Source organism: Callorhinchus milii, unplaced genomic scaffold (assembly GCF_018977255.1).
Source record: "Callorhinchus milii isolate IMCB2004 unplaced genomic scaffold, IMCB_Cmil_1.0 Scaffold17, whole genome shotgun sequence".
Lineage (NCBI taxonomy): Eukaryota > Metazoa > Chordata > Chondrichthyes > Chimaeriformes > Callorhinchidae > Callorhinchus > Callorhinchus milii.
The window spans coordinates 14,551,879-14,576,951 of NW_024704758.1; the positions used below are offsets into that span (position 1 = coordinate 14,551,879).

Below are 25,073 nucleotides of genomic sequence, written 5' to 3' on the forward strand. Positions count from 1 at the left end.
TTCAAGTGATCATTTTTTCATGCAGCCACACGAACACACACACATTCACTCCCCTGTAATAACAGGTAATTGTGGTACAATTTTATGTGGCATCATTTTAAGGACGAATAGCCAAACAAACAGTATCCCAAATCCATTTGAAATGGTTAAAGGGGTGTTCTTCACAGCCAAGAGAAGTTGCTACAGGACATATTGTCGGAGTTAGTAATGCCTGGAGCATTGCAAGTTTCTATTGTACCCCACTTCTGACACTATGTTAGCTCTAATTGAATGTTCTGTTTCTTTCTCCACATTGATGTGCGAAAGGAAGTCTCCATGATTTCAAAACTCACCTTTAGTTCTAGTGCTTGCAAAGATTGATCCCTTCAAACGTTTGACTTGCTTCCTTACATCTGCTGATGAGTGATTTCCTCCTTGTGGCACAACCCCATGCTCTGAACGCGGTGCTCAAAATAGAAGCAGTACACTTGTCCATTTTATAATTTGTTGCAACATGCCACACCATTCACACTACATATACATCCTGTGACTTTGTCCCACATCAAGTGTATACTTATATTCTATAAAGTGATATTTTGATCACAACTCGTGTGCTAAATGTCAAAATATTTAATTTCAATATATCCAGCAGATAGAGTACAGCAGTGATGCTCAGGATCATCCATCAGAAATGATTAGCATACGCACCAGCTTCCGGGTTTAGGAAATGTACATTTCACCTGCTCTATTTTATTTTTGGAAATGTTCAACATTTCCAAATTGTACTTTTGCAGTTTAAAAAGACACAAGAAAACAAAGGTTTTTTTTCTTCAAATGAAATATTTATTTGCCTGCAAATAATTGAGTTTCTCACACTGCAGCAAAACTTCATTGTCCAGAAGAAATGCGATCTATTATTCATGTTATTATTCTATCTCCAATGTGGTAGGCTTTACATGCTTAATTTAATCAGCAAAACTTTATGTTTTATTTAAACAGATGTGGCAATCAGCTAAGTTAATTCAAGAATCCATACAGGGATCACAATGCATAATTTTCTTTTATCTGTATAATTAATGGCAGCATGATATTGGAGTACTTGTGTTAATGCAGAAAGGTGCTGAGTTGATGAAAGTGAGAGATTGGATTCTTTGAGTTATTCTAAAGACTAGTTTGAGAGTACTAAGTGTGTTGTCTGAACTTTCCTGAAATTCTCCTTGGATTAAAAAAAAGTTTTAACAGTACAAGAGCAAATACACTTGAGTTTCCTGCTTGTTGTAGCTTGGGTTCTCCTAACAGAACCTGGTTGATTTTTCACCTTCCCGGCCCAATAGTGGAACCCTACTGTTCCCTCAGAAGACATCAGCTAACAGCGCAGCGGGAGATTCAAACCTGCAACTAACTCACTGGTCTAAATGGCTTAGTACAACAAACAGGCAGTGCCTTTCCCCATTAGACATCACAAAGCCTATACTATAAGACAACACAACACATTTCTGCATCAGTAGACATAGTTGATATATTTTTGGGGCATTTTACCACAAATAAATAGAACATTGCAAAACAGTTTAATATCAATTGCCACCCATGTGTTTGTAAAATGCCAATCCTAAACACAAAACTCACAACTGTCAAAGAACAGACTCTCCATATTAGAGCTGCAATGCTTCAACATCCTTCAGTACAGCACTTGACCTTTTGTAATAATAACACTTGCATTTCATATACCACCTTATCATGTCATTGAGACGTCTCAAAGTGCTTCACAGATTATACTGTAAAGTGGACTGACTATTTTGTGGGCGAAACGCAGCAGCCAATTGTGCACAGCAGTGTCCCCCAAACAGCCATGAAGTGAATGACCAATTTTATTTATTTATGGGTGGGGGGGGTAGGGGTTTACCTCCGGAAAACGATCTGGCAATCGACTAATAACCGAGTTCCTACTTAACTGCTAGGTAAAGGAGGCATGTCTAGTAAGAAACTTGCCTAAGGTTGCACCCCGGCCAGGAATGAAATCCGGGTCCTCTCGCTTGTTAGGATTCATTAGTTAAGATTCGTGAACAGATACTCATAGCACAATGATCATTAATATTAGTCTGAAACACACCTTTAGCTTCTGCAAACAAAATCATTCTTACTGATTATTATAACTTCTTTTTACTCTGTAGAAGTTAAAGATAAAATCTAAATCTGAAATATGCAGTTCCCTGGTAATATCTGGCAACGAAGGAAAATGTTGTCATTAATAAGTCATCTCCTGCAGTGTTACACTTGGTGCAGTCTTCGGTTTAAGTTTACTTTTGCTAGGGCCTTTGTGTATAGAGGCTTCAATAGATTTCAACTGTACGACTAGAAATAATCAGACTCCCTCCATGTACAAGTGATGACTTGGACCATGTGTTAATGAACAGTACAGTGGCAGTATTCGATTTAATCAGAGTGAAACACAGAGCTAGAGGGGACTGGGTGCTGCAGTGGGTTAGAATATTGGCCCTTCACCTCTGGGGCCTGTGTTTGAATCCAGTGCATTTTGATAGGAAAAACATCTCACTGTCTGTTGGCTTTAAGCATTCGATGTGAACTAAGTTTTGGCGATTTCTATCGGTTTCCTAGGAGGCATGGGCTTACAGCACAAAATTGTCCTTAATTTGATGTTAATTGGCAAGTTCACTCAGAAAGGGCACAGGATGGCTGATAGTCATGTGGCTACATTAGGGGTGCTCTTCTGAGGTTGGACATGAGACCCATTTTGGGAGGCAGAGAGCTTCAGTTTGTCTCTAAACAATCTACAGCTGGATGAGGAGCAACGTTCTCAAGTTAGATTTTGAAAATTGTTGCATTTGTTCCATAGAAATTAAATTGGTATTTTATAATGGCTATCACTGGAACCCCAAAATCACGATGACATCGTGTGTGCGGGGACATGAATCAAAGGGTTAAATTGATGGCATCATTTATGACTAAAAATGTTTAAATAAATTTAAAGAGTTTTTTTAATCTGTCAGTTTGTTTCAAGCAGCTAGACGTGTGGCAAACAAACTTACTGGACAGGAGATGTGGTTCATCTGACTGACTAAATATGTGTTGATGACTTGTAACTATTAATAATAATAATAATCCTTGCATTTGATATAGCGCTTTTCACGTCGGGAGGACGTCCCAAACCGCTTCACAGAACACACTGTAAAGTGAATTGACTGTATATTTGTGGGCGAACGCGGCAGCCAATTGCGCACAGCAATGTCCCACAAACAGTCGTGGATTGAAAATGACCAATTTATTATTGTTTTTTGTTTTGTTTTGGAGGGATTATTATTAGGCTCTGTGGAGTAAGGAAACTTGCCCAAGGTTTCGCCCTCTGCCTGGAATTGAACTCAGGTCTCTCACTTGCAAAGCGAGTGCTCTAACCACTGAGCTACAGGACTCCATTAATACGAATCAGGGATGATGGGTAGCCAGTGAAACGAACTGTTGCCAGCAAAACATTGTTGACAGGAACTGCACAAAAAGTGGATTTTGTGCTTTTCCTTTAACACCCTGATATCCAAATCTATAATTCAGAGTTCTTTGGGAAGAAATAATAATCCTTGCATTTGATATAGCGCTTTATCACTTCCTTTAGACATCTCAAAGCGCTTCACAGAACATACTGTAAAGTGGATTGGCTGTGTACTTTGTGGGCGAAATGCAGCAGCCAATTGCGCCCAGCGGTGTCCCACAAACGGTCGAGGAAAGCAAAAAAAAACAAAAAAAATGTTTGGAATAGAATTTAGCAATTCACATTGACTCAAATATGGGTTCCATGCAAGATATAAAGCACGTTGTGTTTGTATAATGCAACCCTAAGTGGAGACTGGGTTGAGGTGATTTGTTACCTGAGCTGATAAGTGCCAAATGTACTTAGAGCTGATCTAAGCTGCTCTGACCAGCATCTCCCAAGCTAAAACGCTGAAAGGATCATTTGTTCTCAACTCCTTTTCAGGATCTCTATGCTGAGTGAACAAGTGTTGCAGCAGATAACGGATATGTTTTCTTCAGCTTCTTCCTTGGCAAGAATAAATTCACCACCACATCGGCAATCGTATATGTAGCACTCATCGGCTAAAAAAGAAAGATGTTTGGCATTATTCATATTTGATTGTCCGCTGGATACCGAAAGAACCTTTATTGAGTCTACATTATAAATAAATGTATGATTATTGATAATCTCTCTACCTCCAAAGTATAATTTAGACTGACACTCATCCTTACCATCAATCCAACTCATTTCATCAAGAGAAACCTCAGCATCCACAGGCCATTTCTGTGCCAAAGTGACTTCTGAAACAAACAAAACACACGGGTAAGTTTATCACAGCCTTGCTCCAAAAACCTACTTTCAATTAAATATATTTGGAAATATTGTTGGTAATCTAATTCCATTGTCAATAGTCTGCTTAATTAAAGCCAATTCTCTTTAAATGTTTCTACTCCTTTCCCCCACCCCCATTCCCACAAAAAGTCTACATTTTTAACAAAAAGGCTATATCGCCTACAAAATATACAATCAATTCACTTTACAGTATATTCTATGAAGTGCTTTGCGACGTCTCGAAGACGTCATAAGGCGCTATATCAAATGCAAGGATTATATAGATCCAGTGGGACTGACGGTAAGGCTCAGGAACAGAGTTGAATGCCCACTTTACTGAAAGGTCCATGGTTCTGTGATCAACACTTCAAGCAACATCAGTGATGATGATATCAATGAATGGAAAAACAGAAAAATATTTCGTGCAAATTTCATTCTATGATATAATTCACCATAAGATTAATTTGATAAATAATAATTTGCATTTGTATAGCATCTTTCAGGTGACAAACATCTCGAAGCCCTTAACAAAATATGAAAGTGATTAGAAATCGAGTGAATGTTAAATCGGCAAATGCAGCAGCTAATCTGTTTGTCCAACGACAACACAGAATATATCAAAACAGGAAGTTGGTGGCTTTCACAGCACTGACAATCTGTGCACCATCTTTGTTTAAATCCAGCCCCAGCCCAGTAGATTAATAGCTTAATCTCTCTGATGGATGTTAACGGCCTTAAGTGCAATGAGTCAAGACTCGCCCAAATGAGTACCAATCAAAACAAGCCCACAGTGGAAACTGTCTTCAAATTGTGCACTAATCAGCAGTCGTGTTCAGAGTGGCCAGAGGGACAAGGAATATGTGAAATGTAATGTTTGGCTTGCACAGCCAGCAGGCGATCCTCTAAAATGGGTTTTACAGTAGAGACTCATTGTAATCCACGGCCCATTTCACCCAACCTACACCAATTTATTTGGGATTGCTTAGCTGTGTCTTGGGTAGAAGTTTCATTTCAGACCACTGGCATCCATCCCTCAGCATGTACTGTAAATATACATATAGAGTATGTTTAGAAACACTAACAATAACAAAAAATCTTTACCTGCCTGCTCTTCTATTTTTCTTCATAATTAACAGTTCACCCCCAAATTATTTTTCTAATATGCGATTTAATATGTACATTATTTGAGAGCTACCGCAAACGTTCAGGGAAGAACTTAAATGTTTTTTTAAGAAAATACTAGGACCTTTTTAAATCATTGGTTTAAGAAATGCAGGTTTCATCTGTAAATGTTATTGCACGCACACTCTATTTGCACATCACTGGGAAGCCAGTAAATAAGCACTGCTTATTCAGCCAGCTCTACACTGTTAAATACAATCTGTTTGCTTGTACAATACTGTATACTTATAGCTCAATAAATCAAGTGAAAACACAAGCGTATTTTAAGGCAAATTTAGATTTCCAGTTTAACACCTATAAGCTGTCAGTCAACAGGGTCAGATTATTTTCTCCCTCACCCAATGCATTGCTGGAAAAGTCAAAATAATTAGTTCCATAAGACATGCCCTGCCACACTCCTGGCAACTCATGCAGGCTCGATTGCACCACCAGACCACATTCAACACTTTAAAACAGATGTTATACTTCTGTGACATGATGAGAGTCGGCAAAGCCTGAGAATACGCTCTGAACCATTTTCCTCTGCAATGTTTTTATGGACTTTTCTTTTTGTTGCGGCTTACACGTTCGTATTAAATTATAGTGCAATTTCAGATAAGATGAGGACTGGAAACATTGTGGTGTTTTTCTTTAATTAATGTGTCTTCAAGACTTGGCTAACTATTCATGTTTTCACAGCTCCAGATTGAACCCAACTAACCTCTTTGTCTCATAAAGATTCCACTGACTGTTTAGCACCCAAGCAATGGAAATTAGCATAAGTACATTTGAAGGTGTAAATGTGTACCTGGAATACTCAAATATTTGGTTAAAGCAAAGGTTTGGTGTAGTAGGTTGGGAGGTATCAAATTATACAGTCAATTCACTTTACAATATATTCTGTGAAGCGATATCAAATGCAAGGATTATTATTATCACACATGATGATATAGCTGGAAACCTGCAAACTTTGAAAGATGAACATTTCCCCTTTTATCTGCGTAAAAGTATTCAAATGTAGCCTGAGATGCTTCAAATCATAGAATTGTTTGCATACTGCTAACATACTGTAATTTGAGTGTTAAATACCATCTTTGTTCAGTGTTAAATACTGAATTGTCCTCTTATTCAGTTGATTTTGGTACCTCTGCATGTCACAGCATGCAAATAGGAAGCACAAGGTATATCACACCTCTGGCCACTTTAAATCCTGGAGGAAAACCAAAGCCCACAGATGTGAGTATGACATGACTGGTCCTCACTAATCTCTAGTGACAAATCAGTGAAGGGAGTGCCTCAGGTCCCGTGTGTTGTGTTTCCAAGAATTCAACATTAAACTGGAAAGTCGAGTTTTTCCTCTCGATGTTATGTGCCGTCTTTCTGTTGACCAACTAAGGATTTTAATGCTCACTTGGAACATCTTCTCAACAAGACAGTTAATAATCTATGTCCTACAAAAAACCCACGCCACGTGTATAGAGATGTAAAAATGTTTTTGCCAAATTTACTTGAGACCAACTAAGAAAAGAGTTCCCTGCAGTCCTGGCTAACAATCCCCCAAATAAAATACGTCATTCACTTCAGGGCTGTTTGTGGGACATTGCTGTGTGCAAATTAGCTGCCACACATTTACAAAATATAAAGTCACTACACTTCACTGTGTATCCGGTGAAGCGCTGTCCAACATGAAAGGCGCTATATCAAATGAAACAATTATAATAAGACATTGAAATGAAACAGGAAATATACAACTTTCAGAAAAAACATGTGAAGATATCCCAACAAGTGATTGGAAGTCTGATATATTGTTCAAATAACAAGAATTGACCATTAATAATCTTTGCATTTTATACAGCGCCTTTCAAGATATGCCTTAGCGCTTCACAGGATACTGTGAAATATTAGATTGTAAAGTGTAATGACTGTATGTTGTAGGTGTACAGCAGCAATTAAAATCATGTGCTAGGACTTGCTATTTCTAGGGTTAGCAAAAGGCAAGAATGAAACGTTTTACAGTAGCTGTCCGTCCAAAATAACTAAGCAGGAATGGCTAATAGATTTCTTAGGAGTGTGTCGGAGGCATTAAGAGAGAAATGCTTGAGTGGTTTATTAACAGGCTCAAAGCTGTGCGCGAGAGCATTGGGTTTATTCCACCCAGCAGAGTCGCAGTAAGTGGAAGGGTTGCCTGCAATGTGGTTCTCAACCAGAGATCTCAGCATTGCACCTCTCCTTGACATGCTGTGATCTAATTCTAAAACAATTCTGAAGCCCTTGGTTCCTGCATTGATTGTAGGAATCGCTTGAATGTTTCCAATGCATCAGAACTGCTTGGACTAATGCATCGCAATGTTACACCCGCGAGGGCAGGGAATCTCATGAAGGTCCGACTGAACAGACAAAAGTGACTCAGAGCAGTGGTAAAGTTTGTCGAGAAAATATCCCATTTTCTGAATCAATCAAGACTTTGGCTTTTATCTCTGCTGCCGCGAGTTTATAAAACAGAAAGTCTCAAATTTTGGCCACTCTTGTGAAAGTGAATAGTTTGTTGAATAAAAAAGGAAATGATTAAATAATAATAATAAGGAAATGGAAACTACAGTAGTGAGTATCATATCAGGTTAAACTTAATTGTCGACAATTATCTATCTACCGCACATATTTTAAACAAGTGCATAAATTTGCCAAAGATCGCACGTTGATTGAATTGACTTATACTGTCAATGACTTTAACCTTTATTGATTTATGTACAGGTGTGGGAGAGTTGCAAGGCAGTAGTCCAATCAAAATCAGATGTCATAAAACTAATGAAAGCAAATTCTGAGCATCTCGCAAATGGTAAATTTGCCCTCGAATAGATTACAGGCTTGTACAACAGCCCAGGACATATTTTGCAGTTTTCTTATGTGGGAGCAGTTCCCCTATTGTAGGAGTGAGTGATTGTATTGGTTTGACACTGCTACACAATGTCCTTAATGACATTGGCAAAACAGTGGTCTAAAGTCATCAGTGTGCTTTTTATTTTGCAGCAGATTGCCAGAATTTACAGCCTTCAAACAAATATACACACACACACACACAGAAAAAAACACGGTACTTTGATAAAATGATTGGGGGAGTTTAATTCTATATTATTTATCGCTCCTTAGTTACTGAGTGAAATAGAAAGTAATTATCCCTAAATAATAGCCTTCTGCATGAAATGGAATAGGGGAAGCAGCATATGGAATACAAACAGAACCATTTGGAACTGCCACAATCCTAATAATGTAATAATCTTTGCATTTGATATAGTGCTTCATCTCCTTGTCAAAACATCTCAAAGAGCTTTACAGGATTTACTATAAACTGTAGTGACTGTGTATTTGTAGGCAATTAAAATGCATTCCGATTGCGAACATTTTTGGAGGGTGGGGGGGGGGTGTTTGTGCGGTTATTTTTCAAACCGCTCCTCACTTTCACATAACGCTTGCAAACAGCACACACTCCACTAATTAACTCCTTTGACTAGCATTCATCTGCTGTTACCTGACAAATTGTACCCAGATGTTAGTGGATTAAGGAACAAGCACAGATCAAAGTTGCTGAGGGAGATGTGTTTGATCTGTCACAAGCACCAAGGCTGTTGATGGAAGCAAATTATTTCTCTGTAGATTAATCCTAAGCAAAGGGCCACTGGGGGAAGATGCTTGACAGTGAAAGCTTCCAGCCAACCAACAGGCTCTTCAAGCAGAGTCCCAAAGGACCTTTGTAGACTGCAAAATGTAGCTATGACAATCTGGTGCTGCACATTATCTATCCATTAACCCCATCTCGCCTGTCAACCACTTCAAAGTTGGATGGGGTAACATGGTTTCACACGACATGGTCATCTGATTGTTGGCTACGCCATATGCACTCACAGAAAACAGTTTGTTAAACTCACTTCGCCACGAGAAGAACTGAATGGACTCGAGAAAAAGTCTAATTGTCACATTAATGTGAAAGTGGATTCTATTTTTACAAGACCATTAATTAGTTGTAACCTTTGGAAGGCTGACCCAGTTGTAATTGTCCTGCTATGAGACAATAGTTCACAAAGTATTCTCCCCCCCCACCCCAACCAAGATGATTCTGGTGACATGTACCCAGGAATCAGACGACGAGGAAGCAGTTCTGACAAATTTAAAGTTAACTAAAGCAGACAATTTGGCTTACCCAAGATAACAGATGACTGGACAATGTTCTGAGTAATTAACAGTCGCTGAAATGATACGTTCAGCAATAAATATAAAAGGTACATTGAAAATCCGTGCAATAATTCTACATTTCCCTGCGCGCACAGCTTTGAGTCTGACTGCCTGAATGTTGCGTGTGTTTGCGGCAGCAATGTCAGTGAAATCTGGCAACTGCAATTTGTATTCAGTCTGGCAGATGCTTGACACACAAAATACAGTTAGATCACCAAGTTTTTATCAGTTAAAAATAGCCCCGAGCCAAACAAATGCATATGTGAAATGTGACACAAATACACATCATAATAACTGAGACAAACAGTTAAGACAGTGTAATCCTAACTTATTTTACTGAACAAAATAGCTGAATATTAAATCTCTTGATCTCACCACTTGTGAAACTGAATTATATACTAGGCCATGCAGAATCATGCTTTCTTACAAGGTACAAAGTCACTACATTTTACACTAAATCCTGTGAAGGGCTTTAAGATATCCTCCTGATGTGAAAGGCTCTATGTCGAATGTAAAGCTTATTATTTGATTCTCTCTGTATCAGATCAGAAAATTGCCACATTCCTTTCTATACATCTATAAAACATCGATAATCAAAACGGATACGATTGGACTGGAAAACCTGACACCATTTCAAACTTAAGAATTGAAAGACTTTCATGACCGATTACAGAAGGATTTGTGTGGGCGATGGAGGAATCGGGTGGCACAGAGTCTACACTTTGTACACAAGAACTGATACTGCAAAGCAGTTTCTCATCAGCAATTATCATCCCAGAATCGTCAACCAAATGGGTTTAGTATTTGTGGTACATTTCTCACTCTCTAGAAATCATTTCGGATCGTGATATACAACATCAGGTAATTCAGTTATGCCTGAGTTTCATTTCGCTTTGACATAGTGGTATTTTGGTTTAGAAGGTATTGGGATTATCATTAAATTTAAAGCACGTAAGTAAGAGAGATCTAATAGGTTCTTAGAGTGGCAACCCGGTATTCTGCTAAACATACCCCATGCTCTGCAGCACCAACATCTGAATATTTAAAGTGACCTTTGCTGAGCTCATATTGCCTGTGGCAATGATTTCTCTCTGGCGTTTGCCAGCAAGGGATGGGTGGAAGCAGTGCTACCACCTCTGTACTCTTACCTACTCTGTGCCACATTCTCAATTTATGGGGAAAAAAAAGAAAATTTAAAACCTAAGACACGACCTGCACTTGTTTAATGCCAGTTCTAACTTCACCTTTAGAGCACAAGATAAGATACAGTGATGTAATATGTTTATTGCACGAACATATTGATGGTCCCTTCTGTGCTGCCAGGCAGAGAATGCAAAAGGCAATCCTTGTTTAGAACAGCCCGACAACCTTGAAATACTGTCCTTGCTCTCCTTACCCTGCAGTGGAACACATCACTCGTCCTGTCGCACTACTTACACTGATTTTCAGATTACAAACATGTCAGATTCAGATCATTTGGAAGCTACGTCATTTTTTTGTTTCAAAAACAAAAAAAATTCATCCCTCTCCAAGGCAGAGGCCAAGATTTGGAACTCGCACGCAGGAATTTGCGGGAACATTCTAACAATTTGTGGCAGGAGGGTGATACACCAATGTCATCTAATTGTTACTGTCCTTGTAAAAAAATTTCCCCTGAAATTCAGTTGAGTTTTTAATGCTCACAGAGGACAGACACTACACGTTCAAGGCATAAATCTTGTTTCCTTGGGAATAAGTGTTTAGTATTTTTTTTAATCCAATAATATTTCAGTCGGTAACGTGCAGCAGGGCAGCAGGCAGTTTGGGTTGATTGGACAGAGCGGTCATGTCGCAATTATCTTCCCAATTGAAAGTTTTAAGGCTGAAGGTAATTAATGCCTGATGTTCATGTTCAGCAGAGATTGCAGTGATGCCTGGCCTGTGAGCCTATTCTAAAGAGACTTCAAGCAACAACTCCCAAAGGGCTGGAGCCGACTCACTGAGGGAATCTGTTTGGTCTATTCCACACTCGCTTTCCCATTCCACTTGGGTGGGCACATGGCTCCAAGGAGGAGCCATCTTACTAAAGTGAATTAAGACTTGGCAGGTTCCCTCCCTCAGTGATGGTACTTACACAGAGATTTATGTCCCCCATTTACAAAAGGAGCAACAAGCCTTGTTGCCATTACCACATCCTTGTGTGTAACTGGACTCCTTTATTTAGCTTATGCGAGCTAATCTTTATTACTGCAATAAGCAGCCAAGGATGGGAGAACTTCAGTTCTTCTCAGGCTTGTGCCAAGAAGTGGTAGATTGCAAATATGTTTCCATGATTCCCCGCTTACGGTCCTCAAGAATGGGAACGTTACTTGGGGAAATGTGGGAGAAAAGGGGAGATATGGGGCTGCCCGCAGGAGACTAACAAATAGGTCAGAGTTTTGTTCTCTTTCACTCCCAACCTCAACATCAAGGTACCTCTGAACAGGTCATGAGCACACCTTCCTGGCTGACACTACATGACCAAATGAACATGAGGAAAGTGTCCTCTCATGTTAAGAAAAACAGAATCAAACGCCTTCGAGAGAAAATCATAAACTGGCCAAGTGTTTCCTTAAAATTCTGATCATGGAAGAACTGGTTTAAATAGATCTTCTGTTTTTAGGGTAAAGGCATTTAAGCTGAATCGGGGAAGGTGATATGAGAACAAAAATATGTCGGAATGATGGCAAGACTACACCTGATAACTAGCGCCCATGAAAGACAACTCAAACTTGAATCTCCACATTACAGGTATATATAATTCCACAGCCTTTCCTTATTATTCAAGCCCTACCTTTTCTGTTCTTTATTCCGATGGCACAAGAAATTGCAAGAAAAGTGAGTCGGAAGGTACAACTTGCATTTACATAGCGCCCTTCACACAGGGCAGCATCCTGGAGCACTTTACAGTGGCACAGTCTGACAACGAGCCAGTGGGAGGGGGCAAGTCGCAGTGATTGAGAGAGAGAGCTCCAGAGTTTGGGGATGTAGTGGCTGAAGGCAGGCTCGATGGGCTGAATCCCATTCCTATTTTCCTACCTAAGGTACAAAGTCAACATGGCTTCTGGACTGATAAAATCTTAATGTTAAAAACTTACATTTACAAATAAATATAGTGCAGTCTTTCGCCTTGAAATGCCCCCCCAAAAAGTAGTTATGAACATATAAAATTGATTAATTACCCGACAAAGCTAGCTATTTGCATCTGCATTTGTATTTGGGGAATGTCATGCTTTTACAGCTGTGTGTGTGCCTGTGCTCCAGCCTGGTCCGTTCTTTTAATCTCATTGCAGAACGCTCACGAAAATCTAAAAGGAAAGCTTGTTTTAGAAGATTCTCTTTACTATGACTCATTGGCAATTTCTTTCTACATGGATTTCACTGAGCTGTGGCTCTAAATAGAGATAGCACTAAACTGCCATGTTCTCATGTGACAGCTGATGAAAGCCGTTCTAAAGGAGTACTGGAATATCCGAAAAGGACAAACCTCTGCGACCTCCTGTCCTGCTGGGTTTGATCTGACAAAGAGAGGTGGAGAGATTGTGCAGAGCTATTGTCTCAACTGTCAGATCAGAGAAAACACTGTAAGGCTCATCATTAAGGTTTATGGGCCTACAATTGAAAGGGGATTAAAAGCAAAATCTATTGAGATTCTTTTAGACCGGAGAATAACATTAAATAACTATTAGAGGCTTGGCTCAATAAAGCTTTACTACGGCTCTTGCTGGGACATTCAGAGTTTCCGAGTGCACATGCTTTACCAGCTGCCCCAAGTTCTAATTTATTTATTGAGAGTTACCAGTACATGGCATCCATACACATTACAAAATGATTATTCTCAAGCTTTAACGCACTTGGTTTAATTTTACAAGAACACATACAGTAATTAAATACTAATACTTTTAAGTGATTGGATTTACGAGCATGTCGTCTGAAAGCAAATGCACTATCCAATTCAATTATAGACAAGTCTGGAGAAATCTACGTTTAGCTTGAAGCAGAATTGTCCCTGGATACTACAGTACTAGCCCATCAATTGATGTACTTGGTCACCAACCTTTGGTGAAAGCACAGTGTGAATTCAACCGTCGTGCCTGGTAACAAAAAAAACAGTTCGGAAAAATAAGTTATTAGGAAGCAAACTAGCTGTATCTCTCTCTCTCTCTATTAACAGGCATTTATTCTGTGTGACTGGAGGACATTCTCATCAGAAGGGAACCCTTTACAGGAACAATTCTGATACCCAACCTGCTCCCCTTAACCACTTGTTCAGCCCCCATCATCACCACACACTCTCGGGTATTTATTATGACACGTTATTCATCCAAACAACTTTGAAAGGGTAAAAGAATGAGCAGATCCATTGGGATTCAAACCCAGAACTACCTGGTCCTCAAATGACTGAGCTACACTCGATATCACCATTAATATACAGACACTTACTCCGCAAGGGAATGGGGTGGGATGCGAGGAGGGGAAGGACTGTTGTTTGAGAAATAATAGAACATATTACTTTTATCCCCCCAAAATACCCACCCTTGTATTTTAGCCATTAAATAGAGATGGTCACACTCTTTCTTCACTCTTTAATAACACACAAAAAACTGTGTGGGCTGCGTAGGCAGATTGTTGCACAATTGTAGTGCGCTCCACAGTCCTGGTCAGTCATTAAGCGGGTAACTATGCATCAGGCTTTGTGCTCGGAATCGCTCTACCTTCGGAAGCGACATCAAATTAGTCGAATGATATAAAGAAGCATTACAGAGTTGGATATGTTAGACATCACATTTCTTACATAACTCTGTGAGAGATACACCAATCTGCACAGTAAAGCCTTCCTTCAGTCATCACATTTCAGCTGATCCCTCCCCAAAAAGAGCACAAAGGGCTTCCCTTTCAACCCTCAGATTTTCTCCGCAGCATTTTGTTCGTGTTGTAAAAATGAACAATTTCAATATTCATAAAGATAGTTTCTGGGTATGGTTTGTAAAGTTGCCTGTTAATCACACACCAAAGCCTTTGTGATTGACATTAATGTTGTGGGTGCGTTTGGGTTTCCAATTTCATACTAACTGACTGATGACGTGGCCTGGCAAAAACGATATTTCTATTGGGACAATCTTGGTTTTATTCCAATTATCTTCTAATCTGGCAGGGCACTGAATTAACCAACAATATGCTGAATGGTCTCGAGGGGCCTCTCTCTGAGAAGCCAGTCTTCATTGGCATAGACTGAGAGCTTGGATGGTATTTCTAATTCCCTACCATTGGCCAGATGGCGGGCGAGGATATAATGACAGCAGTCAGTGGCTCAATTGCCAAAATAAACAATAGAGTGGACAGCACTCCCAACAACCCATTCTCAGCGTGAAAGAGGGTAGATAATGCCACTAATCGCAATACTGCTGTACAAGCTTCAGATCCTTTCCAAAAGGGGACAGCGCTACATTGACTTTCAGTGAGAGCAAGCCAACTCCCCTCTCTCCTGTCAAATGCTTTCTCTGCAGTTGAGATGGCAGCCATCAGGGAAACAGCCAAGATATTGATTAGTTTATGAGAAAGGATTAAGCTGCCTCGTGTGATGCCAACCAGTTGATGTGAATCAGTCAGGGCAGCACAATTTCATGTCGCTGAGCACTGCTAATAATCTAACTATTTGTGGTCATCTCTGGTTATAATTCTATAGACTACATTTATTAACATGGACCTAAACTGCCTCCTCACACAGGGCTGCCTGTTCCAGTTTCAGGATGGCAGTTATTCATAGCTAATATGCTGTTCCATACAGAACAATTAAGATTGGGTACTATATTCAAAGAACCTCAGGAATATTACACGTGTAATAATTATAGAAACAACTTTATTCCCATTATAGTTATAGTACGTCTACCAATTATTTGCATTCCTCCAAGCTGCAACACTACCTTGTGTGAGGGACCCTATACAAAAATGCAAGTTGTCTTGTTATTAAAAGAGACCAACAATTCCTATCATCACGTACATGAGGGAGAAAGGAATAGAGCGGTATAGGGCAGTGGTGTAGGAATGTTGGGGAAACTTGTGTGGAATATAAACAGAGACGATTTGGCCCGAATGGTCTGTTTCCGTGCTGTATCTCTCTGTGTAACCCTAAGCAAGACAAGCATTTGGGGATGTCTGCTGCTGTAACAGCATTCACAAATCTCCCCCCTCCCCCAACTTTTTTTTTAATGAATAATTCTTGATAAAATCAAGAACGCTGACAATGACACAACGGAGATTTTTTTTGCTCCAAAACAAAAAAGCTGGTAACCTTAGCAGCGAGGTCCCTAAAAATCATTGTGAGAGAGAAATGTTCCCATCCCTGGAGTAAGACAGAAGTCAATAACTGGATGCAGATGCAGCGTGCCTTCATCAGACACATTGAAAAATGACGGTACCACACATCAATTTTGGCAAGAGTGTGTTGCAGAGTGTGGCTGAGTGTTTTCCCCACAGGCGATACACTATTATTGACTCCCCCCCACCCCCATTAGCTGTGTAGGGTAGATATACATTTATTGAAGGCTATAATGGAAGTCTGAGGGACCCCTGTCCTAGGGCCAGGAGAGAAAGACGAGCTATCACTTCGTGTAATGGTAGCCCATCTGTGACAGATCTGACCTACATTTTTCCTCTTCTTGTTCACAACTGCCTCTGCCTTTGCTTTAAGGAGACGTTTTGTAATAAGCATAAAGGAAAGGCATGCTGGGCATGCCTAGTTAATGCCTTTACTGAATCTAGGTTTAACCTCCCTCATAGCAAACAATTACTAACGGTCCAGTAAGCAACCTGTATAATAATATATTCCAGCAACGATAAAAATGATACATAAGTTTATTATCCTCAGATTAAATCCATTACACGAGATTACGCAAATTATCGTGAGCTTTTTTTCCCCCCAAAATTTAAATTAAATGTTTAATTATACCATATTATATTCTGAATTAACTGTTTCTTCATATAAATAAACAAAAACATTAGACCTCAAGATATGTGCCGACAGGTTAAGTGAAAACATCCAACATGAAGGAAGGCATCATTCTCAGCATAATTACACACAAATAATTTATTGCTTTTATCTCCTCTTTGAAAAAGCCTCTTTTAATTTAAATGATACTGAATTGATGACTTAAAAAGCTGCTGCCTTCACAAAGCTCCTTGGCAGGACCTACCACGACGCTGCAGGTCATACTCTCTCTTTGTCTCTTCATTTCCCAGTATTTTCCACGCCTGATCAACTTCGATGAACCTCTGCACGCGCTCCTCAAGTTCTCCCGCTGGCACATCTGCACTCTGTTTGTCCGGATGATACTGCCAATCAGGAAGGGGAGAGAGAAAAAAAAAGTTGACAGCAAAAATCAATACAATGGCTCCGATTTGTTTTGGGGAGGGCAGTGCAAAGTGAGGTGGTTGGGGAATAGGAGTCAAGACTGTTGGGACTCTAGAGACAGCAACCAGGTTAATTAAACCGCAGGAGCCCAGGCGTCGTGTGTGTGACACTAATGTCACAACCTGTGCCGACAGCATTTTCTGGATAATTTGCTGTCGGTGCTATTGGCGTTAGGGCCAATTTACCAAGGGATGTGAACAGGAAGAATGAGACGTACAGAAAACGGGGACTTGCATCAAGAAAACATGATGGGCATGTCAAGAAGCCTCATGTAAACAAGCACAAACCTACTCATTTCCAATTCGACTATAATAAATGCTTCATATGTTACAGCCAGTAAAAAAAAATTGGTAAAGAAAGCATAACTCAACTGGCAGATGAAATTTCTTACATAAATAATACGCAGCATTAAATTAAGGAGTATGCGTGCATTTGGTTGCGTTATGTAGCTGGTTAAAGCAGAATACATCTACAAATAGAATTGATGATTTCAAAGGAATCTTAGATCTCCAGAACTTGGGTACTTACACAACATTTGGAGACAATGCAATTTATGACAATTTATAATAATAATCCTTGCATTTGATATAGCACCTTATCAATTCTTCGAGACGTCTCAAAGAGCTTCACAGAAGACTGTACATTTTGTGGGCAAAATTTATGACAAAAAAATCCACATCACTGTCCTGATAGTGACAGAGTTGGCAACAAATATTTTTTATGTTCATCCCATTAGTGTCAGACTTTATGGTTTCCTGATGGGACCTGACATTATAGCATATGAAGAATCTAGTTCCGCACCACAATATCAAAAAACTTCAGATACAGTATTACATCCGAGAGAATACCAATTAAAATAGTGTGTCCTCTTCTTTATCTGCATCCCACTAAAATAATAACAGCTCTCATTTGATATTGTTAATGTGCAACAATAGGCAATGTAAATCGTGCTCTGCATTTGTTCCTGAAGAGCATTTCAATGCTTTTCAACTGAGCATAAACCCTTACAACAACAAACAGGTTGACATTTAGAAGTCTCTCTCATTTGATGTTTAACTAATGATTCTTTATCCCCTTTTATTGCTACATTACCTGTGTAACATTTAATTAAAATAGAGGACATCCGCCAGTTAAACATTTAAGCTCCTGTAATCCATTAAACACTTCTTTTGTGATCAAAGCAAAGATTCTTTTTACTTAACGATATTGAGTGCTTACAGTATTTGAGACTGAGTACACAGTCTAACTGTAAAGGGATTAAGCTGATTCTTAAAAGTGAAAACGAGTTTGACAATACAAAGTGCGAGTGTCAAGATTTTAAAAACAATGTTACCTTTGAACTTTAAAACAACTTCCAGCGCTTACTGTATTATTATATTCTTTTCCCCCCTATGCAATTTTACCATCTCAGCTGTCAGCATGGTAACTGGCTCATTGTAGCATCCACACATTACAATAATGAAATGCTTTAATCACAATTCGTACAATTTTTTAAGAAACCTCACATCATCTGCCAATTCTAATTAACGCTCTGTTTGTTTTTCACATGTTACATTATAGGGAAGCCTAAAAGCTCCATTATTGTTATCGATTAACCCTTGAATTGCTAGTCGCACAATTTGTTTTTTATTCTGAATGTTTAAAGATAACTTCTGGTTTGTCACTTATGGTCAATGACATGATTCTTTCTTACAAAAGAGATCATTTTAAATCACGTGGTAATTGTTATTTCCACCCGGGATGGTAGATCCTTTTGCTTATATTGGCTAAAGCAAATGCGATGCTCCTTGCTGACAGGCCCGAAATCCACAGATCATTGTGACCTCGATGGAATAATACTGACAGAGAGAGTAAGAGATGGTGAAATGATTAAAAAGTTAAGTAGGGCATTGCTTGGACTTTCAATGACTTGAAAGAAACAAGATTCCATTTATCTTCAGAATCTGGATAATGTGAATGTTTCTGCAAGAGAAATGAAGATTGTGTGCGGAAAGCAACTGATAACTGCAGTGTCTCACTTTGATGCGATGATGGGGCATCTTATAAACATAAAAACAGGGGGAGGTCATTCAGCCCCTCGAGGCTGTTCTGCCATTCTATAAGATCATGGCTGATCTGTAGCTCAACTCAATTAACCATCCTTGCCCCATATCCCTTGATACACTGACGTTGTGCTTGGAGGACAGTTGGGTAGGTATTCTGGATGAGTTTCAATGGGTCAGAGGGAACGCCTTCACGCAAATCTTTCTTGAGGTCAGCAAATGAATGGATAGGAGTTGCTGATGAGAGGAGGTGATCGTTCAAGGGGGGAGAGAATAAAGTGGGAAAGAGAAGAGAGCCCTGGGGAACCCTGAGTTGATGGAAAGAGTCAGTGGACAAACCATCAACGATAAATTAGAGAGAAGACCAGATAGTCATGAATATGTCTTTGACGGAAAAGCAATAAGATGCTAACTTGTTTGGAAGTGCACAGTGCCAGACCTGTCAAAGGCTTAGGAGATGCCTATGGCAAAGACAAATGATTCACCAAAGTGTTCAAGATCAGAATTCTAGGAGTGTTAACAATGAAACATTATTTTTGCACTTGGGCTCAATCAGAAATTGAAAGTTTGTTTGCAATATCCTAGTTGCCTCCGTGGCATCAAAGGAAGGGGCAATCTTGGCTTAATGCTCAATTAATGCTCAACATTAATGTCATATCTAATTGTTAATGTCATTGGAAAACCCATGGAGGTCATTTGTTGTTTTTCCACACCTTGCTCTCCTTTTGTTCATCATAGATCTATTCAGTCAGCCAACACTTTCATGTATTTTTATCATTAATTCATCAATGTTTCAAATTAATGATACTGCCTCCTTGCCCCTGTATTCTCAAAGCAACTTTACTTGTTGACATCTAGCGAGAAGACACGACTGGAAGATTCTGAGGCAACTGTACCTGTCCAAGTTAATTTCTCAAAACTCAGTTTATAAATCAAAATTGATATTTAAATTCTTGTGCGGTTAACCATTTAAGCGCTCGTTAACTGAGTTTCACTGTATATGTACATACTGGTATATATAGAATATGTATACAGTTCAGACAACATTTACTGCCTAAACTGACATTTTGTGGTTTCTTTTATTCTCAATGTTCTCCCCTTCTCGCTTTAAGGAGCTACGTCTTGCAAGGGCACAGCTCCCAGGCACGTTACCAAGTACCCGTCTGTCTCTCTCCCTCAATTCTTCCACTTTGCCCCCTCCCTTCCCACTTTAAAATTCGCCTAAAGAACTTCCTTTTCGATGGTGGTTACGGTTACCTCCATCGAGGTAACCTCCTCTTGCCCTGGCTCGGCCTCAGACTTGGCCACTGTCGAGCGCTACGGGACCCTAACCCCGCGTGACAGGCGCTATATAAATGCAAGTTGTTGTCTTCACGTGTGAGGTTAGACAGTGAGTGTCGGCAGATCCAGGAATTGCAGAGTAAGAGTTACCACTGTCTGTCACGTTTCATTTGTTTGCTCATTTTATTTTCATCACGGGTTTCAAATTATTTTTAGCCACAACAAGCTGAAATTTGCAAATATTACATTTTCAAGCAGAAAATAGAACCACGATAGATGCAGGTGCCTTCAGATTTAGTCCTGAATTACAATGGAGAACCTGGTTGACTTGTCATCTTAATTAAACAGCCATTTCTTATAAAGATGATGTGAATTAAGACTCGATTCTTCCTTGATTCTGTCGCCAGCTGCTAAAGTGTTTGCAGATGCTGATTTGACCTAGACAACCCCCCAACTGAAACTTTGGGGTATCTCTTGGCAACTGTCCCTAAACATAACAACTTATGTTTAAGTTCTTTCTTCACAAGGGGCAGCGTCTCGGAGCACTTAACAGTGGCGAGCCTGGCACCGAGCTGGGGGGAAGGGAGGAAGTGACCGCTGACATAGTCATGAACACCAATCTCAAAAGGTTTGAGACGTATGTGACCACAAAAATAGGCTGAATTTCTGTACTCAGTGAGGGAGCTCCTGATCTCAGTTGTGCTATCGGCGGAGGTACTAAGAGAAGACGCTCTACATTCCCACAGGAAGGAGGGAGGGAGGGAGGGAATACTAGAAGGAAATTCCACCTCAGGCGAGTCTTTCGCACCTCAAGATTAGCATAAGAGCAGCAATGGTAAAAGCTTTGCCAGAGATCATGGCCCGAATATTGTGTAAATCCAGTAACGATTTGAAAACGGAGCAAATGCTTTAATATAAAATTATGACTTGCTTAAAATTCCATACAGTTTTTTTTAATTCTGGTAAGCGTCTGCCTTGATTTAATGGGCTAGTCAGTCCAGCCCAGATTGAGCCTCTTTAACACAGCTTTCACCTTATTTGCTTTAATCACTCTTCCTCTGACAGGAGGCTGTATTCTTACATTAAAATCAAGACGAGAGAGTGGTTTTAAACCGTAACTTAACGTACTGTCATGGCACTGATGTAGACTGCGAAGCCCAAGGATATCCTCTCAGAGTTTAGATCTGGTGATAAAATGTCTTTATACATTGATAACCTCTCTACACCAGCAGTAAACTGCTGTCATGCAAGGTTCATTTCAAAATACAAAGAAATGCCAAGATAATCATGAAACAAGCCACCAACTGATCACACAGCCTTTAGCCAGCATCAGAAGAGGGCATATCTTGTAGTTGGCATGCACAGCAACTGTAGTCGGCTGTTTCTTTTCATTTCTAATTCAAGGTACTTAATAAATTATAATCTTGCATCACCCGGTCGATAACATTTTACCAAGATTTGAAAGGCAGAAACAGTGGTCGGTGCAGAATGTTAAAGTATCACGCTACTGCCACCTAATGCCTGTGTAAAGTATCGGGTACTATCCACTGTTCAGTACATGATAAGCTGTTTTATCTTGTGCTGAACAGTAGAAACAGAGGACACGCACGGCCTGCGATTGAAGGGGGGTAAATTAAGAACAAATCTCTGGAAACACTACTTCAGTGAGCGAGTAGTAAACGTATGGAATAGGCTCTCCTGGGAGACAGTGGAAGCAGAACATGTTGTTTCAAGAACAAATTGGATAGATTTCTGCTAGAAAATAATATCTTAGCATATTATTATTACAGTATATAGTTTGGGACATGACATGTTAAACGACTGCCAATAAGGCGATCTAGATGGACCTTGGTCTTCTTTCACCTCGTAAATTCTTATGTTCTTAGAAGATCAAAGATAGCATAAGCCTGGATCATCCAGTAATGAAGATATGTAAACCATTTTCTAAATCATGAGATTACAGCCATAGCTGTGTCTGGATTAATCCATAAATTGTGGCTTTGTTTTCATCACCAAACCAATAATTAAACCCAAAACGGCTGTTCTGTTCCTTTCTTCTCACCTCCACCAGTCAATAATGCTCAAACCAACAGCACAGTTTTCTGAATGTTAGTTCTTTCAAGTGTATTCACCTACTGCAATGAATTAAGGATCTTAATAATAATCAATATAACACTCAGCACGAGAAAAATATCTGCACTTTTAAACATGATCGGGAGAATAAACTCAGAACAATACCCTCAGATACACCAAGGAAGTGGGAGGAGAGGTCACAAGTTCATGGAAATTTGAGCAGAGACTAGGAAGTATTTCTTTACGTAGAACATAATTAGAATGGCTCAATTAAGAAAATGGGAAAAGGGTAGGGCGGGAATTCTGGAATGTTGACATCAAATGAGTGTCCAGCGCCTTGGGACGTCCTCCCGATATGAAAGGCGCTCTATAAATGAAATCTTGTCATTGTTGAGTGAAAAGGCGTTCCTCAACCTAACTACAGTCAACAAAATGTATACTCTTTGGTACTCACCAATAAGACCAATTTCTGGTAATTCTGCTTGAGTTCCTGTTGGCTGTCTGAAGGATGTGCACCGAGAATTTCATACCAATTCTTCTGAAAGAAATTTGCAGTAGTCATCCTGCCACTCCTGCTGGTGAATTTATCTGTCACGTGTTTTGGGGGGAATCCTGGTTTTAAACAACAGAAGAAAGACATTGAGCTCATTTTGAATTTGTATGTTCAATTTTGCACAGCCTGGTCACAGACAATTTGAACTGAGACATAGAGGAGTCATCTTTCCAAAGCATCACCTTGCACCACATAGCTGTGAAGCGCTTCGATACGTCTTGAAGACCTGACAAGACACTTCTCTTCGACCATGCCTTTGGTCTCCCTCCCACCACTCTGCCTTCCCTCACCTCTCCTCCATGCTCGAGCCCCGAGACCTGACTGTTCAGCGCTTTGGGATGTCCTCCCGACGTGAAAGGCGCACTATAAATGTCATTTTGTTGCTGTTGTTGACAAGGCGCTAGATCAAATGCAAGGATTATTATATTACATAACAGCCTCCAAAATCAGAATTTCCACAGGAAGTAAGGACTCTTCTGATTTCATCATTTACTTGGTTGAGGCTCCAGTTGTTCTCCAAACTTTCTAAAAATACATTAAACACATATATTAAATATGTACTTGAGGGCAAACATGGCAGTCAATTTGCACGAGGCAATGTCCCACAAACAGTCATGAAGTGAATCAATGACCTATTTTATCTGAACGAATGTTGGCTAGAACACTGGGAGAAACTCCTTTCTCTTCAGTTTAATGTTGCATTTGTTAATGTTGTCCCCATAATGTTTTATTAAAACAATCTGATGTCATTCTCATTGAACTTTTATTGTTTCCCCACAAAGGAGCTCCGTGGAGCAACACAGGGTAATGATTTACTTTTTTNACTGTATTAGTAGCTTGGGCTGTGAAATTGAAACCAATAATGATCCACTTCAGTCTGTGGTGTCTTGAAATACTTGCCCTACCACACAAAGAGAGTCCAGGTATTCATCAGCTGCATTATCTTTTTTAATCCTTGCATTTGATACAGCGCCTTATCCGGTCTTCGAGACGTCTCAAAGCGCTTCACAGAATTTACTGCAAAGTGAATTGACCGTTTATGTTGCGGGCGAAACACAGCAGCCGATTGCTCACAGCAGCGTCCCCGCAAACAGTCGTGGTGACCAAACGACCATTACTATTTTTACTGATTCATTTTCCAAAGGGTTTATTAGCCCCGGAGAAGCCGTCCATCCGCCAATCGACTTACAAACCTCACAGCCTAATTACCGCCGGTGATCAACAAGAGGCGGGCGCGGGCGGGCGGGCGGAGTAAGGAAACCTGCCCAACGTTTGGCCCCCTGCCCCGATCGGGAACCAAACCCGGATCCCCTCGCCTGGCGAGGCCAGCGCTCCGACCGCTGAGCTACAGGATTGCTCCGCATTGCCCCTAAATCCTCCCCTCCCCCTCCACACCCATATGTAGAGTTTAATTTGCAATCAGTGTTACTTACAGTGACTCTAAACACACACACACATATATAAAAATATATATATATCCCATCTGAAGTTGTGCCTTTGGAAATCTACCCTCAGTCAGGACAAGGCCCCGCTGCTGGGAGGGGAGGGGATGGGGGTGTGTGTGTGTGGGGGGGGGGTGTTGGTTATCTACCCCATCCTCCCCCTCTCTCTCTGCCCATACACACCCGCAGTTGCCCTGACACTATTTTTTTTTGGTGGGGAGGAGAAGGAGTGGAGGAGGAGGAGGAGGAGGAGGAAGATGGAGGGTTTCCTTCTTGGCTGCTGTTGTGGCTTCAACACATGAATCACCCGAACACTTCCGGTCGCTGCTCTCTCCGGGGGGGGGGGAAGCTTTAGAGGGTCGGACCCGCTCCCCCCCGCGCGCGCCTCCCGGCCGGTGCTGGGTAGGATCACGTGCTCGCCAGCCCGCCGCCTCCGGTTGGCTGGGGCTGGTCGGTCACGTGACGCCGCCGCCGCCGCCCCCGCCCCCTTCCGCCGCCGCCATCTTGCTAAAGGGATGAAAGCCTCCGGAGC

At 40.4% G+C, this 25,073-nt stretch overlaps 1 protein-coding gene across 2 annotated transcripts; it reads right to left on the reverse strand.

Annotated features, from left to right (window-relative positions):
* Positions 1-3,708: 3,708 nt before the first annotated feature.
* On the reverse strand, positions 3,709-24,642 carry dnajc24 (DnaJ (Hsp40) homolog, subfamily C, member 24). Of its 2 annotated transcripts, XM_007887788.2 has the most exons (5): positions 24,533-24,642; positions 23,001-23,158; positions 16,933-17,071; positions 4,234-4,302; positions 3,709-4,083 (listed from the first exon to the last, which is right to left on the reverse strand). In XM_007887788.2, the coding sequence occupies exons 2-5, from the start codon at positions 23,106-23,108 to the stop codon at positions 3,950-3,952; spliced, it is 450 nt and encodes a 149-aa protein (XP_007885979.1). In that variant the 5' UTR covers positions 23,109-23,158; positions 24,533-24,642; the 3' UTR covers positions 3,709-3,949. The 2 variants fall into 2 exon arrangements, with proteins under 2 accessions (XP_007885979.1, XP_007885978.1); XM_007887787.2 differs by lacking the exon at positions 24,533-24,642 and having other exon boundaries at positions 23,001-23,239.
* Positions 24,643-25,073: the final 431 nt, after the last annotated feature.